General features: G+C 44.7%; 1 protein-coding gene across 3 annotated transcripts; it reads right to left on the reverse strand.

Annotated features, from left to right (window-relative positions):
* Positions 1–409: 409 nt before the first annotated feature.
* LOC120952827 (UDP-N-acetylglucosamine--peptide N-acetylglucosaminyltransferase 110 kDa subunit) lies at positions 410–20,364 on the reverse strand. Of its 3 annotated transcripts, none has more exons than XM_040372349.2 (8): positions 19,829–20,364; positions 18,401–18,602; positions 17,330–17,540; positions 17,002–17,185; positions 16,850–16,918; positions 11,686–11,882; positions 1,230–3,329; positions 410–1,128 (listed from the first exon to the last, which is right to left on the reverse strand). In XM_040372349.2, the coding sequence occupies exons 1-8, from the start codon at positions 19,961–19,963 to the stop codon at positions 864–866; spliced, it is 3,363 nt and encodes a 1,120-aa protein (XP_040228283.2). In that variant the 5' UTR covers positions 19,964–20,364; the 3' UTR covers positions 410–863. The 3 variants fall into 3 exon arrangements, with proteins under 3 accessions (XP_040228283.2, XP_040228285.2, XP_040228284.2); XM_040372351.2 differs by lacking the exon at positions 19,829–20,364 and adding an exon at positions 18,815–19,225; XM_040372350.2 differs by lacking the exon at positions 19,829–20,364 and adding an exon at positions 18,785–19,225.
* Between the last annotated feature and the right edge of the window lie 89 nt (positions 20,365–20,453).

Genomic DNA, 20,453 nt, shown 5'->3' on the forward strand with positions numbered 1-20,453 from the left:
AGAATATAATTCGACTGTTTCTTACGCGTAAAAATTACATCTAATTGCTACCGGCCCGTCTGTGCGGTGCCGACAGCTGCAATTATGTACAACTTTCGAAGAGGACCCAGGGTAAATATGGATGAAAACTGATGGCTCCTCTTCGTGTTGGAGGAAAACGTTAGCGCTACCGGATATGCCGCTCCGAGGGTGCGAACCATCTCCTAGGACATATCAGCAAAAACTGTGTTGCGTATGTGTAAAACCGCGTAGGGAATCAAAACAGCGCGCTACTAATTAGATTATCTCAAAACTTTGTCATTTTGCTATGTACAATGCTTGCTTGCTGCACGAAATTAACACCTGTCGATTGGGTGGTAACACCAAACGTATGAAAAATAAGTAAATCGTGCTACCTTTCTCTCTACAATTTAAGTAACAGAGCTTCGACAATCCTGGCGTGCGTACGCGCATGTGTTTGAATCATTTTGGAAAGTGTAATATTATTGTTGTTCTTCTAGTTCTTTTTCTGTCATCCTAATAAAATATGTTGCCATTATGTATCCCGTGTTCAGAAAATCAATCATACCGATATATGTTGGAAAATTAGAAGAAAGGAAAATAAAGCCTGTCATAGCAGCAGCTCCCACACACCCACCCATCCCTAAAGTAGGAAAATCTTAAAAAATAAACAACAAAATCCATTCCAGCTAGCTTCTAACACTCATTCTCAAACTGAAATACACCACACCTCTGCCTGTTTTCAATCTTTCACACCGAAGAGAGTGAAAATGCTTCAAAATTACGCTCCAAGAAGGAAGAGAAAATCCTCATAGTTCACCCAAGTGAAGGACTTCCCCTACACCACTACTACGCCAGCGAATTTACTTGTCCTTCGCGGAAATGTGATCGGGTCGTTCGCCGCGCGCAAACCGTTCCCACATCTTGTAGAACAGCATTTCCAGTCCCTGCGCGTACTGCTTGCAGTCGAACAGCGGACTTTCGCAGCGGGCTACCCACACCTTGGCACGCATCGCCTTTAGGTACTCCCGGTCGGTACCGAGTTTGATCGCGATGTCCTGATACTCTTGCCGCGATTTGGCGATCAGTTCTGGGCAGCCCAGCGTTGCCAGCTGCGATGCGGCAACTCTGCGGGAAGAGAAGAAGAGCGAACGAACCGGGTCGTATAAGTACAACGTAGAACAAAACCTTATCAAATGTGCTTTTTTTGCTCTCTCTCTCTCTCTTACCTGGACGCTAGCGTTTCTGCCGGCAGCGTTACGACCGGCGTTCCGGTCCAGAGCACATCCATCGAGGTGGTGTGTCCGTTGCAGAGCGGCGTATCCAAGCAGACGTCCGCCAGCTGACCCCGTCGCACGTGCTCCTCCTTGGCGGCCACGTTCGAGAAGATGATGCGCCCGGCCGGGATGCCCATCTGCTGGGCGGTGGCCTGAATGTTGGCCTCACCGACGGCCGGGAAGCGAAGCAGCCACAGCACCGAGTTGGGCACGTGCTTCAAAATCGTCACCCAGGACTGCAGCGTCAGTGGATCGATCTTGTACAGCTGGTTGAAGTTGCAGTACACGATCGCGTCGTCCGGCAGGCCGTACTGCTGCCTCGTCGTGACGACAATGTTCTGCGGCACTTCCTCCCCGGTGGCCGCTTTGTTGTTCGTCTGGGTCGTCGCTAGTCCGTTCTGTACCACCACACCGTTCAGCGAGGTTTGCACCTGGCCGGAGGCGATCATCGTCTCGATCGGCGTAGTCGTCGGCAGCTCGGCCACCTTGTGCTGGATCTCGACCGGCTTGTTCGCGAGCACGACCTCCCGCACCGTCTTCACGTCGGTGCTTTCGACCAGCGGAGAAAGATCGGTCGCATTGATTACGGCCACATTGTCAGCGAGCGAGTTGTTCGCTTTGTTGCTCACGATCACCCGCTCCTTCAGGTGCGGGAACATCTGCCGATGGTCACCGATGAAGTAGGTGTGCGGCATGTACGCCAGCTTCTCGCTGTACTGTGACTCTAGCGACAGTGGCGATGTGACCGCATCCGTAACGATGTAATCCATGAACGAGGCGCCGCTAGTGCCCGGATAGCCGAGCCACATCACCTGCACCGGTGCGGGGCGCAGGGCAAAGATTTCGTTGCGCGCTCCCTTCGTGTAGCCGTTCATGTTCACCAGGATGTGTATGCCGTCGGCATGGATGCGATCGGCCGCCTTCCCGTTGCAGGGCGTCTGCGACAGATCGATAAAGTGCTCCGCCTCACGGCTTATCTTGCCACGGAATGTTGTACCATCGTCGGGGCTGAGCGCGTAGCAGAAGATCTCCACCCGGTTGCGGTCGTGCAGACCAGGAATGGACTGCATCAGATGGGACGTCGGATGGTTGCCGAAATCGCTGCTCACGTACCCGATGCGCAACCGGCCGCTCAGCTCGCGGCCAAACTTGTACGGCGGCTTGTGCAGCACGTTAATCTTCTCCAGGCACAGGTTCGCGTGCCGTGCCGCGATCGTCTTGCGGAACTCGTGCGACAGCGGGTACAGCATCGAGTGGTGCGGATGGACCGACGGTAGCCGGTTCTTGTCGAGCTGATCGGCCACGATCGCCACCAGCTTCTTCATGCGCGCCTCGTAGTCGGTCCAGTCGCACACGATCTGCAAACAGTGCGCCAGGTTGCAGTACGCGTCCGGGAAGTCCGGCTTCAGCTTCAGCGCCGTCCGGTACGACTGGATCGCCTCCGGGATGTTGCCCGAGTCCTTGTGAATGCTCGCCAGATTGCTGTGCGCGTCCGCGAACGCCGGATTGATCTGGATGGCGCGGGTGTAGCACTGCAGCGCACCGGCCACATCCTGCATCTCCTTCAGCGTGTTGCCCATGTTGGAGTACGCGTCGGCGAACGTGGGCTGGATGCGGATCGCTTCCTTGTAGTGGAGCAGCGCCTCGTTCAGCTTCCCCTGCTGCTGCAGCACCGAGGCCAGGTTCGAGTGCGCGGCCGCGAACTCGGGAAACACCTCCAGCGCCTTGAGATACAGGCGCGTCGCCTCCTCGATGTAGCCCTGCTCGCGCTTGATGTTGGCCAGATTGTTGAGCGAATCGGCATGGTTCGGGCAGAGGCGCAGCGCAATGTTGTAGCTTTCCTCCGCCTCCTTCACCTGGCCCTTTTCCTTGAGCGCGTTCGCGAGGTTGCAGTACGCGTCGGGGAAGTTGTGCTGCAGGTCGATCGCACGGCGGTACGTATCGATCGCCAGATCGATGAGTCCCTGCTCGTAGTACACGCAAGCGAGATTGCCGTGCACAACGGCATTGTTGGGGGACAGATTGAGCGCTCGCAGATACGCAGCGACGGCTCTGAAGAAGAAAAAAAAATAGAAATAAAAATAAATACTTTAGCTGCTACACAGTTTCAAAGGAGCTATTCAAAACACTCGAGTAAAATATTCCAAATATTTGAAGCAACCCTTTGCTCTTATCTCTATTTCATGCTTATTTTGTGTCGTTGAATAATTTCTCCCCAAAAAAAAAAATGGTTCTCGCAAGCCGGGGGAGCGTGCCTAATTTATCTGGGATTGCTTTTAACGCAACAATCACGTTCGGTTGACACAAAAGCCTCTACACCCGCAAAAGCCGAAACCTCTCTAAAAGGATCCCCTACCCTCTCCATACATCCTAGTCCGGCCTAGTCACCACGTAAATGGTAGCTAGAAAGTAAAAGGGCTCTTCAAAAATGTCACCACGAGCTAACAACACCCACATTTCGTTCATTTCAATTTGAAGCTTGCGCCCGAAAAAAAGGGCTTGATGAGGTTTGGGGCGCTCCTTCGTTCCGGTATACCCGCCACACGCAAAAGGTTGCCCTCCCTCTCTCTCTCTCTCGCTGATTTCTCTTGTCCCAAGTTCCGCAATTGAGCGGAACATAAAAGTGGAATAAATTGAAAACGGCTTTCGCCAAACGCTCTCCCCGTTGTAACAGGATTGGGAGGATTATGTGCTAGCCAGGCCAACGCCACCATACTCAACCAGTGCGGGGAGGTGCTGCCGGGGTTAGGACCAGCTTGGTTGTTGGCGCTGGAGCAACGAGTTTCAAATGCTAAGAATCAGTTTTCAATTTCTGCCATTCTCGTACCAGCCAGCGTGCGCGGCTCCAAAGCCTCCCTCGGTCGACCGACAGACGGATCGAACGGATACACGTTGTTCGTATCCTCCTATCCTTTCTCTTCCTTGGCGTTTGGATGGGTCGATATGGATCAACCGGTGCTTCACTCCTTCCTCCCTCCCCCTTCCTCCTTAACTGGGCATGTTCCCCGTGTCGGGTGGGCGACAGGAAGTTTAATAAATTCCATTACATCAACAAGATTATTTTTAGCTAGCGCGTCCCGACTTCGATCTGCATCTGTGCTTTCTGGCAAGGGTCGGAGCAGTGGTGATGATGAAGCGACGGCGGCAACAGGTCTAGTAGAGTGAAACACACACACAGACACCCACAAATACCGCGTCGGTGGGACGAATTGATTCGCACCAAAGGCAACTGTAGCAAAAAGAATTCCAAAAACTCATTAAACTGTAAATAATGATGCTAGCTTAAATTGTGTAAACGGCGTAGCTGGGAGCTTCGGAAAACAAGTTCAGCAAATAGCTGTTTTATGCGCCAAATTGCTTTTTAAAGCGCTGAGTGATTTGTAACAAACTTGTGATTGGAGAAATTTTAGATCCTTTACTAAGAAACTAATTTAAACATGTAAATCATATCCTGTGCTTAATGCGGAATTCGCTAACAATGCTGTCTGTCTAACGGTTATTTTTAACGATAACATGAACTTCTGTCCAAGACATGAGGGACCCCAGGACTACTGAAATGCTGCTGGAATAATAAGTTGGAACAGTATTCAAGATCATACACATTAACAAACAACATACATGCATAGCATACATCTGGTTTTCGACGCTTGGAAGCGACAGTACTTCATCTTTTCCGGCACTGATGCTTTCTCCTGGTACGGCGGGGGAAAAGAAGTCCCCCAATTGAATTCCATTCCATACCTTGAGCCTTATGAATAGCTAGGATACGTGACTGCTTCCTCGAACCCGAAACAATGCGTACCGAGCTACTGAGGAGTCTTCAGATATGTTTTGTGCGTGACTATTATGTGTAAGAATATTTCGAGTATAAAACGACAAAGACAAAAGCGCCATACCATACCAACGCACAAAAAGCTAGAGCAAACAAATGGCATTCTAAAACTTCCTTCCTCCCTTTCTGAAGCGCATCATCGTTGAACTGCGAAAAACTCGGCATTGTGTATGTGATACAAAATCAAAACGGGGACGAGAGCTGGCAAAGGCACAACATTATCATAGCGCACCAGAGTTTTCCATTTTATACCGAAAGTATCATAAACCATGGTCTCGAATGGGGATAGAAAACAAAAAAAAATAGAATGTTTAATGTCGTTGCGCGGGTGCAGAAAATGGAGATGCAAATTAATGCAAATAAATATACTTGAAACCCGAGTATGGACAGGATGGAATGGTTATACAGGAAGGAAAATAGCGATTAGGACAAAGTAATGATAATACCAGGGACAGTCCCGTGGTACAGTCGTTAACTCGGACGACTCAATAACATGTCTGTCATGGGTTCAAACCTAGAATGCACTGTCTCCCGGTAGCAAGGATTGACTATCCGGCCGCGTGGTAATTAAGTCTCGAAAGCCTGTATAGGCCGGCATGTCCGCGTAGGACGTTTACACCAAATAGAAGAATGACAATACCAATAAAAGAATCATTATTGTTGATAATAACTAGAGCTAAGTATTTTTGGAACACTCAGAAATGTTCTTTTAGATTCCTAAACCATTTTAATACAGTAGAACGTCGATTATCCGGGGACGGATTAACCGGCAGGCGGCTTAACCGTGCGCATAAATCTGACAGCTGTTCATGCGTACAGCGAATGTTTGCAGAGATAGTCAAGTGGGTAACCAGTTTCTTATGCAGCTCTGTAGTGTCTAGTGGCATGTTGGAAATTCATTTTTGTTCATGAACAGTTGTTAAACCTATAGTTATTGATTAAAATTATATTCTACTAACGATTTATCGATTGATTTCAGGTGAATTAATCATAAAACTAGTGAATTTCATTTATTTTATATGCGTTTGACATTTCTTGGACCATTATCCGTGCAAGTCGATTAACCGGCAACCGTCCGGTCCCGAGCTGCCCGGATAATCGACGCTCTACTGTAAATTGATACGTGATTACAAGAATAATCCCATAATTCAGTCGATATGGAAGCTCAAAAGTGGAAGGAGTTAAAATTCGATAGGCGAAATATTATTAGCTTATTGCTGCTCTCAAACCCGTTCGCTCAAAAACAAGCACATCTTATCATCCTTGTGCCTAAAAAAAAGGCTTATATCCCACGCTTCTATTACAGCCTGGTACCCTCATCGGATCAGCTTATGTTTTGCTAGCTGGCAGCAATAAAAGCTTCTCTTGTTTCAACATACACACACACAGCCATTACCCATCATCATCGTTATATGCTCGGGTGCGTAGGCTGAGTGGTTTGCTACTGACTCCCCCCCCCCTCGTTCTCTTCTTAGTCCCACGGTAGGTGTGTTCTTTCCGGCTAACCTTTTGATGTAGAACTTAATCCAATCCAAACAGCCTTCCTGGCTCGCCTTCAGCTCCGACAGCGAGTTGTACGGATGGTACGGCGTTATACGCACAATGGTGTAAATTACAATGCACTGATAATCCATCGCTGCACTGCGCTTCCGAGCGGGTGAGGTGAGTAGTTTGTAGACGAAGGTTTTCTGCTTGGCACGACAAACGAATTCTATGCTGCCCTCCTCCTCATTGACAAGCACACATTGTTAACTCAGCAGCTAATTTGGCACAGAGTGGTTGCACTGCCACAACTAGAACCGGGTCAATTCGTTCGTTCGTTTCACTCCTTTCCCAATAACCTAGGTCCTCCCTTTCACTATTAATTATTCCGTTAGCCTTGCGCTGCTGGTGTTGTCACGCTCGTTAGATTTTGTCCTGACAATATGTAACACACACGAATGGGAACTAGAATTTACACGCAAATTAGAACAATTTAACAGTTCGTTTGAACCACCCACAAAATTGGCATCGAGTTTATATAGTGGGAGTGTGTGATGATCTGCTACTGCCGCCGTTTGATCTTTATGGCTTTCGAGGGTATGAGGTATAGACTCATGGCAGGCAGAGAATCTTGTTGACATGGTTTAGCTTGTTGGTCGGACTATTTGGCAACCATTCTCAGAACACCTGCCATCATATCCACACTTCATCCGCCATCATATCCACCGTGTGTTCGCGTAGTTGGGCGGGCACTTTTTGCTGTGTGCACACATATGTCCAGGTGGTTTATAGTATTAAAATAGGACATGGCAGCAAACACAATAAAGTACACCACACCTCACGCAAAATGTCAAAGTGAATATCGTGTGACCGCAACATCATTTCCCAGTAGACAGTCAAACACACACACAGAGGGAAAACGGACGCAAACAAACCAACTGTCCTTTTTGTCCTTTCGCACATCCACAACCTTTGCGGATGAACGGTCGGTGCTTGGCACAACAGGCAAATAAAACGGTTCGTTTCGCACATTCAAGAGTTCTAATTTCCTGCACAACTTGGCACTGATTGAAAAGTAAACTTGTTCACTACCTGCCCTTGAAATGGAATGCTAGAATAAGATAGGGGATACTGGCCCTTAGAGCCAGTGCTCCAGTATCATCATGGGTTCCTTTTCTTTTCCTCATGCTGTAGTAGTAATATGCCATCTTTTACGCATCTCTTCTCCAGGCTTCTTTCTATCGACAAATTAAATGTCATCAGGGGGTCAGAGTCAAGAAGTTTGTCAAGACCTTTCCCTTCCAGATCTCTTCTGTCCCTAGTTGTGTTCCTTGCTTTTCCTGCTTTTCTAGCATCATGTCGCTTGTGCTCGAAACGGAGAGGAAGAAGCATCCATCCCTAGTCGTCCTGCAATTAAATTTGCCAACGCAAACACACCTGCGTTGCCTTCTGATGATGATGATGATGATCCAATTAGATGGTACAATATAGATGTCGCTTTCTTTACGGCAACATCCGAGTTTTGCATCAATCTTTATCTCCCACGTGCGGAGGGAGCGCGACAGATAGCGTATGGCGTCAGGACCGATAATTTCCAGGCCAAATGATTTTAAATTCAAGCTTCAATAAGCATTCTGCAAACACCATGAGTAAGGGATAAATTATGAATAGATTTCTTCCTTCAATTCTGCTGAATTAATATTCGTTAGTGATTTTTTTTAATGCATACATCATATCCTATTGACGAAATTGGCGAAAAACTGTGCGACAGTGTGCCAACGATTCAAAATCAGCAATCATTACACATCTTGTCATAAGAGTGTAAAATTAGACAGTTGCCGTTTGCTCACTGTGTGCAACACAACCATCATCTATGGTCGGATTCAATTTTCTTGATGCAATCAAAATCATTAGTACGTGCAACCCGAACAACGAGACGGTACTACACACACCCTTTCTGTCTCTTGCAGTGCGACCATTCCGGTACGTACTCTGCCAGGGTTAGAAAAATACATAGACCAATCAGCAATGCAGTTGAATTTTAAAATTAGAACATTTCCGTTACAGAAAACGTGGTGGTGGTTGGTGTGTGGAAAATTGTGTCAAAATCATAATTAATTGATTGGCAAGCGTTTCTCGGCGAAGAAGAGGTGGCGCACTTTTTATTACCACCGGCGAGTACGTTTCACCGGGTGTTGTTTGTACCAAAGGCAGCAGTAAATGAAAATTGTAATCCACTATTTTTAGGAAGTCGTAAAATTCACCTTGCCATGTCTTTCATATGAGTTACTAAACCGCACTCCACACTAAAGCCACTGATGTGTGTGTATTTCGTACACCATCATACTATTTCACATAAAATTACTTCCCCATCGAACTATATTGTATTGAATTTTTAGCAAAACTTTTCCCAATAACTATCAAATTGTACAAAAATGAAACGTGTGCTACGTGTTTCCACTGAAAACACGGTACAGCAGCAATACACGAATTTAGTATTTGCACTACTAGTCCCGCTCTCTACACGCGTTCGTATCCTACCAAACTTTCAAAACAGCTTTCCTAATGTTTGCACTCGCTCGCTCGCTCGCTCCCCTTGAGCCTCTGACTGGTAAGCGGATGTTTTAAGTAAATATTAATTACTTCATCGACAACGCAACCGTTTCAGCGCTTTTGAATCCGGCAGTACAACACGGCATGTGTTTTCCTTTCCCTAATACTAACGGTTGAAAATCTACCTTCCCCTTTACACTTTCGTTTCCTAATTCCGAAGCGATTATTTTGAAATTACGCTTCAACCTAAACACTCCCGATTCAAATGTAATCTATCACAATCACGCGAAACGAAAAAATAAACGATGATTAGTGATCTTCATTGAAATGAAACACTGAGAATACAAATGCTTCGCACGCGATAAACGCAACCGTTTCCGTTGTCAACCGAATCGACACTGAGCGATATACACGTTACACACCGGGCTTACAGGTGGTGAATTCGCACAGACGACAGCGGAGTCCCTTTCGGAAAAGGACACGCTTTTCTCTCACAAACCATTTTCCATACCCAAAACGATGCTATCGTTGTGGCGTGCCGCTCTTCTCTCTCTCTCTTTTTCGTTCTCTCTTGTACTTTTGCCACGGTACACAAGCTAGACGAAGGGTTGCGTTCTATATTTTACTCCCACACAGGTTCGTGCCGGCCGCCTCTCTCTAGTATTGCATGCTGCCGCCTGCTTTCTCCTACTTTTAAATACATCTCGTAGGACATCTTCAACCAGCGCATACTACTTTTCCATCCACCAAAAACCCCTACCAACTCGCGCGCAACTCTAAATAGCGACGCACTTAGCGAAGCGCGCTACGAGTACGGAAAATCAGCGGAACATAAAATAAAAATTGAGTGCAGTTCAGAGCATCGGGGTGTATACGTCTGCTGTTCCGCCATTTAGTACCCATGGTGTATGGGTAAAAGCAGCCACGGTACTTGAGCAAACGAACGACGAGGAGGAGAACGTCGTGCCTCAGCCACATCCGCGGAAAAGCACAATGTTGACGACCCCAGAGCAGCACGCTGCTGCCTATGGAAGGACTTCTCGTGCTTCTCCCCCTTTAGAACCCATCGGAACGAGTATAACCATCATAGACATTTGCCAACTTCTGCCATGCCGGCGATGACGGTGCGAATGGGCACTTGAACAGTGAACGGTGAAGAACCGATTCGCGGAAGCGTAATAGATTTGCGTCTGGCCCAGCAGGTTGCGTTGGATTTTTTTTTATGCTAAACAGATCCCGGTGTGCTATGGATTGGCATTTCCGGGGCCAAGTGAAGTGGCTTTTCCTTTTCCGCATCCATCCATGTCGCGGTGCCATTCAGTGTTGACACACTGTGTTCCTTCCTCCTTTTATTGCCGTGGATGGTTGAAGCATTAGTGAAGCGTGTAAGCAAAAATAAAGCCTGTGCTTATTCACAACGTCGGTGGGTGTGACGTTTTGTTTCAGGATTTTTGTCAATATTATACGCTTTGTGTGGATATTTTAGTTTAGCTTTACATTGTGCATTTTTCTTTTTGCATCATACTTCCAACGCAATCAAAAACGACCGCCGGCTAAACTCATCGACCAGAAACGGCAATCGCGTACACGTCGCTAACTAAATTATGCATCGGTAGACATGAAGGATAATAACTCACCGAGCACAATAGACATGCAATAAAATCATCATTACATCCAGCTGAAGGTCGAACGTGTGACAAATGTTTGTCCGGTGAAACTGGTGTCACCAACCAGTTCGAAAGAAAGGACTAGCATCATCATTCATCATGGTTCCATCCATTGCCCTTCGTATCGTCTCGCTTAGATAAAGCAATATAAAAAATGTATCAGCATCGATTCGATTGTGTAGCGGCCGCATTCTAAACCGATGTGCTTTTTCATGCCGTTTTCATTCGGGCATAAAACCTCGATAGGGCACTCCAATAGCCCATCATTGTCATAGTACATACACACATATAACATCCTACTCGCTGGATCGGAAAGGACTCGCTACGAATGAAAGAACAATGTCTCGAGGGCTAATGTTGACATGCCCGAAAAGATTACACGCTTCTCTGCTTAATCTATCAAAAGGGCATGAAAAAAAAGAAATACCGTGCTCCTCCCTTGTGTGGTCTAATTTAAGAATGTCCCACAAACTCTCAAAAGAGTAGAAGCCGTAGGTCGAGCTAGATATCTTCTCCCACTAGTGATGGATTCATTAGTACCGTTCAACCATCATCAAAGGGGATCGTGTGTATGTCCTTGCAATTAAGCACAACTGTTGGTGTGTTTTATTTTTAAAAACTACACACACTGACACACATTGTGCGTCCCATTGGAAACGGAGCGTGTATGTTCCGTTTAGCTAGAAGGGAATGTTCCCTTCAAGGTAGTCGCGACACATATCCCCCTCACAGAATATCGGATCGTTCTGAATTGAAGTAGCACGATGGTGCGATATAGAAGCATATGATCCATTTACGATACCCTATAACATAATTATGATATAATTCGCTCTTCTCTCCCCACTCCCATACTTATACTAAGCACAACACTCACCTGTCGAAGATGCGGGCTTCCTTCAGCACGTTGCCAAGATTGATGTACGCATCGAGGAAGTTCGGGTCGAGTGCAACCGCCTTCTCGAAATGATGTATCGCCAGCCATATCTCACCCTGCGCATTGAAGACGCAGCCAAGATTGCTCCAGGCCACCGCAAAGTCTGGTCGAGTTTCGATGGCTTTTAGATAGCATGCCTAGCATACAAACGCAGCAACAACACGTAGTAGCAGTAAACACAACAACACACCAGCCAGCACGACAAGCACGCGGAATGCATGTGGTGCAAGCCGAGATAGAGAGTTTTCGGTACGGTTGGTGTTTTGTGGTATTCGTAGTAAACGTTACGATTCGTAGTAAACGTTACAAGTAGATGTTGATCGGAAAGCAAATGAACGGAACGATGATGTGCACGGTTTTTGTTTTCGTCAATTTGAAACAAACACAATAGAGGGAGAGAGAATACCGAAAAAGAATGAGAGAAAAAGAAAAAAAGATACAGAAAATACATTAGTACTCTTCGTGCGATGGCTGCCGTCCTAAAGAACATTGATTTTTTTGTGCATTGAAACGATTCATGGATTGTAATCCACAGCTCTTCTTCCTATTTTTTTTGTTCTTGCTCATGAAAAATGTACCAAAGTATGGTTGGTGTGCGATCTTAACGGTTTTTTTTAAATACTAATTGCAATGAACAAATCATAATGAAAATACTGGTAATGGTGAATAGAGAGACTGTATGTTTTCAATGAAAAATTCGAAAGTAACAGAAAATGTATGACAAAAACAGTAAAACAGAAAACTTGTGATCTGTGCAAACGGCTAGAGTGAGAGAAAGAGAGTGATTGTAATACATACACACACACACACATCTAAATGTATAAATTAGAATATTATTAAAGCACTTGTTCTAAAATCGCAATTGTTTGGTGACGTGCTGCAATCTACCACTTTCTAGCTCTCATTCTATTCGTTTGTAGCCACGTTTCCCCTTATTGGTGCGTACAATGCGATCCGGCGCCTGTGTAGAGTTACTTTTCTTCATCGAAGCGTGTAACGGATTCAGATTCCTTCCAGTGCAAATCCACACGCACGCACGTATCGTTTCCCTTCGCGTTCGTTTGTCGTCGTGGCGCTGTCAAAAGGTTACCCCTCGAAACACGAGCTACGAATCTACAGCCCCACCAGAAGACCACCAATCATAATGAAATGCACCTGAAGGGATTTGGGCGAGGTTCAAATTTTAATATACAATGTGACGACGTCGTCTCCGTTGCTGTGCCATCGTTGCTACCTGCAAATGCAACGCTAGGAGAAGAGCACGTATGCATGTGGCACACGACAAGTTCCCTTCTCACTAAAGGTACACGATGCGCTCAGGGTAGCGAATTATGTAAAGAAAAGTAAATGGAAATCTTGTGTGCCGAGGTTGCGCGCGGTTGTTATACCGGCTGGATATATAGTTTAAAAAAACCGTTTCAACAGCTACAATATGCTTAAGAAAATATGTTTGTTTCGTTGTATGCGTTTTCCATACATTTCCTCGTTTTGTTTCCACTCGGTTGCAAGCACGGCTAAAATGTATCCGAGGGCATTGTAATAACAGGGACGGACGGCGGTTTTGGATAGCTAACGATGGAGGAGAGGAGTTGTTGTGCAGCTAGTTTCATCAGCATGGCGAGCGAAGATTTAAAACATTTTGCAGTTCATATTATAATAGGTGGTGAGGCAATGAAAAGAATGAATATGCAGAGATAATCGAAACAACAACAGTACTGCAGTAACAAAACAGTTCATAAAACAATGTTTGACAGATTTTCTCTGAAAATTGAATTTACTATTAAAAAAATGCATGATGATTTCTTCTTTGTATAAAAAATGAACATATAATAAATACAAATGAACGATGTTAATCAAAGTTTTATGAAAAAAGCTGGGAGATTCTAATAAAATATTGAGAATTGGAAAAAAAATAATCTAAATCGATTTTAAAATACATTAAAATGAATACAATTAAAATTTTGACAACTTTGAAATTGTTATTAGACATTTCGTTTCGGGTATCCAGTGGTATTTCATTTTATACCTCAACTATTTGTAGAAACAAACCATTGTAAGATACTTATATTAGGTCTTACAATATAAAAGCGCTAATACTTTGTTAGTGCCCTTGTTATGGAAATGTTGCAATGTGATCTTGTTATTATCAAACCACAGTAGAGCTAGACTAACTTACACTAGTCAATTCATTGCGGAAAAGTAGTTGAATGATCTCGTTTATCTCGAAACAAATAAAGACACTCGCGAAACAGAAGATCGAGGTCTGAATGAACTTATTTTTTTCATAACAAAGAGATGTATTGATTACCGCCATGCATTCAACATTTGGTATGGTTTGTACATAACTGTTCGAAACAAGCGACTGCCATCTATCCTAAGATATATTTCGAAGGGATAAACTGAACTACTCGGAATGTTATGGAATTAATCCTCACAATTCTCTCTCTCTCTCTTTTTATCATAAGTAGATATTTCATCCATTTGTCATTTGTCAAACCTAATTTCTGTTCATTCGCCTCCAGCTTTCCCTCGTTTTGCATTTCGATCGGTACTACACAATGACCAAAACCTGATCGCCGTATGATAGATTAAAATGATTACTATCTAGACCATTTTGCCCGCCATTTTGAAATTTATGCATTGCATGTTTATCGCCGCTTCTGGACCTGAGAAAAATGATCTTTTAAGTTATGTTAAATATAGTCAATCAAATGCTGAAATTGCAGGAATCGCTGAAATTTACTGAAAGGCTGAAACATCTTAATTTTACTATTAACATCTACAAGTAAACATTCATTTAGTATACAAAGATAATGAAATCATCATGTATCATATAGATCAATTGAATACAAAACAAATCACTAAAGAAAATAAATAGATTGTGAATAGCTGGAAACGGCAATGTCAAACAACTCGAAACAATCGATTCATTTTCCAAGGAGTTTAAGAAGCCTAAAACAATTGGTCACACCTGATATTTTAACATTCAAATAAGAAAAACAACTTCATAACAAGCTTATTCGAAAAAGTGTGACCTTTTTGTTTTAGCCTCCTATTATAAGTAAATATAGTATAAAAAGAGAGGACAAATATAATATAAACTAAATAAAAGAAAGTACATATCAATAAAATATATTCAGAGAAAATCTGTCAAACAGGATGCACGCCGCTCTGCTTATCCTTCCTTTTCATTTTTGCTTCACATTTGCTGTACTGCATCTTCGTCGCCGGGCCGAGGGAAAACGGGCGCCACATGCAACTGAAACATTTTCTTAAGCCTAAGTAGCTATTTGTTGATATGGTTTTTTAAACAAATATATATATCCTACCGCTTCCAATCACAACCCACAACGTTTTTCGTAAAATACCAATGCCATAATTATAAGGCAGAGAAGCAAAATGTTTTTTTACAACAAAGAATCTGATTAAATCCAATTTTACGAAAAGGGATGCGTGGATTGTCATTGAAGGGTAACAATAGAAAAAATGTATAGAGTGTTTAGCAAAAAAAGAGTAATAAAAGTTTAAGAGCAGCAACAAGTTTTCCATTCGTGAGGGGTCAGGAAACGTTGGCACAGCAGCAGACGGGGTACGTTGTTGAGCGCGTTCGATTAGTAAGGGATGGACGTTACAAACGGCGTGTGGATTCACAGTATTTCTAATATTATAAAACTAGTATAAACGATTTAAAAAAATATTTTCTGGAGCAAATTCCTGTTGCAAAATTTGAAGGCTACGTCAATTGAATAATAATTTTAAATGTCGTTGACAGGCATCGGATGCTGGAAGGAATCATACAATTTGTAGTCAATGCCTTGAGACCAGGAACATAAACAAGTTGTTTCTACAAATAGCAATCTGTTACAGCCATCGAAGATTAATCCTAAAACAACTTATGCTACAATAAGTATATAATCATGTTCAGAACTAATAAGACAAGAACGACCCAGAAATTGAATGCTAGTTGGAAATAGGTGCTTGAGTCCATCAATCGAGCCGCAGACGCAGATATTTCCACCAGAACGTGATTAGCGCGTTATCATGCGAATCCCATAGCAGTTCTTGTCCCGTATAGCGTCCAACATATTACGTTACCTGCCGCGATCAGTGATCCGGAAGAAGACTAATTTATTATCTTATCATTTTGAAGTCTGTTTCCCATGGTTGTTGTGACTGCTCTGCGACACAGCTTCTACACACGCACAGTTATCATTTTTTTTTTTCATTTGCTGCCGAACCATTTCTGGACGATCAATAACTGCGATCGGCTGGATCCACGATTTGTGATACGATATAATAGAAAATAATGCAAGCGAGCGTTTCAATCAATCGCATTCCTTCGCCCTCCTGTCGAGACTTGTTCGTTCGCCGTCGACAGTGGTTTTGTCAATCCATCATCATCATCTGCCTGATGGAAACGCTCACGTCATGCAATATAATAAACTAAAGTTATGCGTGTGTGGCATCTCGTGCTGAAATAGTTTTGGGCAAGAATCGTACACGATCAATCAGAGTTGGTTTTCCATGAGTACCATCTTCCCGCAACAACCCCCCCCCCCCACCCCCATCCCCCCTGCACCATCCATTTACGGCCCCCTCCCGTAGTAAACACAACATATCAGATCTGTAGTGAGCCTAACGCGATTTGAATGATGTTTTGAATGGTTTCTTCTTCTTCTTTTTTTGTTCGAGAGAGAAATGGTTCAAAAACATAAAGGATGAACTGTGGCGGTAGTTGTGCATTAATCTGCATGACGAGATGCATTTGTTTAGATACTTTTAATATGCAAGGATGCACCTATTTTTTGAACGTGTTAGCCAGTATTCTCATTTTAAATTTGCTTGGTTTTGTACATTGTCAATATTGTAATTTTTGTACTGAATTTTAGAATCGTCTGGCATAGTATTTACCGTGTACACTAAAAACAACATGGCATCCAACGGATGCATACTAATTGGCAAGTGATTTTTTGCCATTTGTTTTAAATTTCACACATCTCATGCCTTGGAGACTTTACACAACGACCGCCACAACACAATCAATGACACGAAAAATGAATAGTGATAATGACGACCTTTCATGATGGGACGAGCCTTTACTTACCTTCGCTTCGTCAAGCCTTCCCAGTGCTTTCAGTAGATTTCCCAAATCACTTCTCACGCAGTACAGATCCTACCGGATAGAACGGGAGGGGGAAATGTTAGTGAAAATTGTACACTACACAAAAAACAGCAGTTTCGGGGCTCCAAACTAACCGGGTTGTATTGCAGAGCGGTGACGTACGCTTGCACTGCCTGTTCCATGTCACGAGCGGCAACTAATGCAGCGGCCAAGTTGATGTACCCGTCAATGAAATCGGGCTTCAGACGCACTGCATGTCGGTAGTTTTCTAGGGCTTCCTGGAGCTGTCCGCGCTCCTTATAAACATTACCCAGATTGCTGCAAGAAGGGCAGAACAACATGGTGGTGAAAAATACAATTACGCGATGCATACAATGTTGGTACAGCTAAATATGGTACGGAGCTAGTCGCACTGGAGACTAGAGAGAGAGAGAGAGAGATGGCGCGAGAGGTCGTTATTACCTGTACGCTTCGGCAAGCAGCGGGTTCTGCTTGATGGCCAGTGTAGAGAATTGGGCTGATTTGTCCAGCCGTCTGCACTGGAAGTGTATCGACGACAGTAGCAGCAGTACGCCCGTGTTGTTGCTTTCCTGCCGCCACAGCTGCATGCAGTGCCGTTCGGCGTTGTCGTAATCGACCGCCTGGTATTCTCGGTGTGCCAGCTCCAACAACCCTGCAAGTGGAAGGGGTAGGGATAAGAACAGAAAGAATGATGACAAAGTTTAGTGAAGCTGGTTTTTTTTTGTTGGTGAGTCCAATAATAGCACATGATGCCGGCAGTTGCAAAAATAAACTTAACAACTCTGTTCTCTGCCGCCCATGGTCGCGGTGGTGGCGCGCCGGGAAGATATAGAAGTGGTAAAAATTTTGCTACCAAGATTTTTATTTCATTTGTTCGAGTTTAATTCGCTCCTACACAATGGCACAGGGGCAGAAAGCCGTAACGTGACCCGTTACATCGGATCCATTCTACACAGACGCGGCGTGCCACGGGCCCGGTCGACGCGCGCTGCGCCATGTAATAGTTTGCTCTATCGCTAAGGTACGGGGAGTAGTCACGTTGCAGCGAGAAAACTGCAGCAATGTTTGCAAAGAAAGAGCATCGAATGCTAGCGTGTAAGAGAGCGCACCGAAGGCGCGTGACCGGGATGATGGTGGGAAAATCAATATGCGCGTTGTCGTATGACAGCGGTCTGCCCTTGAGGCACACACACACACACACACACACACTCACACATACACGGGGTATATTAAAAGATACTTTTTAAACATTCCTTTTACATTAGCGAAGCTTTTGTGTTAGATAAAAGCGTTTACTTTTAACAGCTTTAGCTCCTGCGCATTGATAAAAACAATGGCAGCGAGGCACATTCGATTGATTTTGTGTACAACATCTATCTTATCGCGAACGCGAAATGTGCCATTGTTTTATCTAAGATTAAAACACGTTTAATGAAACACCAAATTGGAATCTTCTCGAAAACGGACAGCACGATGCAAGCGCGTTCAAATCCAAATCCCCACAGTACTTACCAGCAGAGGACAGCTGATTCGCTGGGTCCATCTTTACCGAAATGCTTTGTTGTTGCTGCTGCTGCTGTGCTGCTAGGGCTGCGGCTTGCGGTGTTCCACCCTGGACCTGCACCGCAGCGGCACCGGGAATTTGTCCCTGCATCTTTATTGCCTCGATTCTCCGACGCTTCCGCGTTAGCTCACTGTCGACCGCTGCAGTAATCTGTATGTAGTGTCCGCAGGCCCGATGGATGAAAAGGTAGTCACCGTTCGCAGCCAATCACCACATTGTGTAGCAGCAGCACCGAGGGAAGTGAAACGGAACGTAGAAGGTAGATGGGAAATACAAAACCACGTTTGCTTGCCGTTAGTATCAATTTGTTATATAAACTACGTGCCACACACCACACTCCAGGGGAGCAAGATCAACAACACCTTAGCCTCTCGATTTCAGCACTGATTTTGACACTGTGGCGACTTAGGAACAATATTGCAAATAGCACACACATAAACACACACACTCACGCCGCAATTTTACTCTTTTTTTAAGGCTAATAATTGCCGAGCGATTTCAATCACGAAGCACACCAACTAATCGCCATCTTTTCTGAGAATTAACATCGTCAGCAGTGGCTTGCTGCTGCTGCTGCTGTTGCCCGTGTGCTCGCAGCTGCCATCCCAAAGCGAGCGGCGCTCTCTTTCTATCTCGCTCTCTTTCTTTCTCTAGCTTTCAACACTGATTGTGTGTATCTGTTTCTTTTTCTAGCACGCACGCACTGTTGCCGCATTAGAACACCTTGTTGGGTTCGGTCTCTCTCTCCCTCTCTCGCTCTTTCTTTCCCATTGGGCATCGCAAGCCTCTTTTTGAAGGGTCGTGTGCGCACGCGAAACTGTGGAAACTTTTTTTTTTGTACGGTGCGTTTATAGTTCTCACTTGAGCATTCCACCTACATCTATCAAAGCGGAGCATTGAACTTTTCATCACAATCGCGCGCATCATATCGGGATTTTGAAGGGGAAAACCTTCTAGAAGGTTTTTGGGTGCATTATTTTTTTTTACCATAAAGCATCCGATCAGACAATGCCCCTTCCGGTTGGTGCATATATTGTACTCTAAATATTGCAAGATAATTATGCTTATTGGTATTGGCCATCTATTTTGCAAGATATTTACAAAATAAAAATAAAAAGTAAGACATAATTTTCGAAAAGACCTTCAAACAAAGCAAAAAACTGCAAACGTTCGCTTTCACCTTGGACATCGGTCCGGCGGCTGGTGCTGCGGCGGAGGGGCGGCGGTGGGCAATTATTTTATTGGCCAATCAGTGCTGACGAAAGGAGGTGGTCTGTACCCTTCTTTGGCGTTGCGTTTGCCCTTTACTTCTCGTACGACCCATTAATGCCCTTCTTCCCTCCGTCTCTCTCTCTCCCTTTCATCCCGTATCTTACCGCGTGCAAATTTTCCACCTGATCCGATTCGCCTTCTTCGGTGCTGTTGTTGTTGTTGTTGTTGGTTATGATGTAGTACACCGTCTGATAAGAGTATTTTCCTACGCCATTTTCTGCATTTTCGACCGAGGACATTGTATCTTGCCACGACACGCGGCGATGGTGTGGTGCAACAGACACACTACTACGCTTTCACATGAACAAAGCCGCTGCACCGCTGAATCGCTTTTATGTCACTGCACTTATCACGATGAAAGAGAGCTTAACTTGGGCCCGTCTGGTTCCTTCGCGAAAGCCGCGATATGAATTTACATTAAATTAGAAAAATGTGAATACTACTACAGAACGTGTCTAGGCTCGGCCGATGGTAGGATTGAGAGTGATTAGCAATTCATCCGAAAATCGATTCCTCTAGACGGCGATCTGTTTGCACGGTTTCTAACGTTATTGCCACAGCAACCTCGTTACGCGCAGCCCTGGTTGATAATCACGGGAGTGGAGGAAAAACACTTGATGCATTCACGTAGCCGACTGGCCCGGCGAACAATTGGGGTCGCATTAGTTCGTGGTCGATGAAACCGAAGTCGACATACGAAATGTCAAATGGTGTTGAAGTAATTTGTTT

The sequence above is a fragment of the Anopheles coluzzii genome, chromosome 2 (genome assembly GCF_943734685.1).
Source record: "Anopheles coluzzii chromosome 2, AcolN3, whole genome shotgun sequence".
NCBI lineage: Eukaryota > Metazoa > Arthropoda > Insecta > Diptera > Culicidae > Anopheles > Anopheles coluzzii.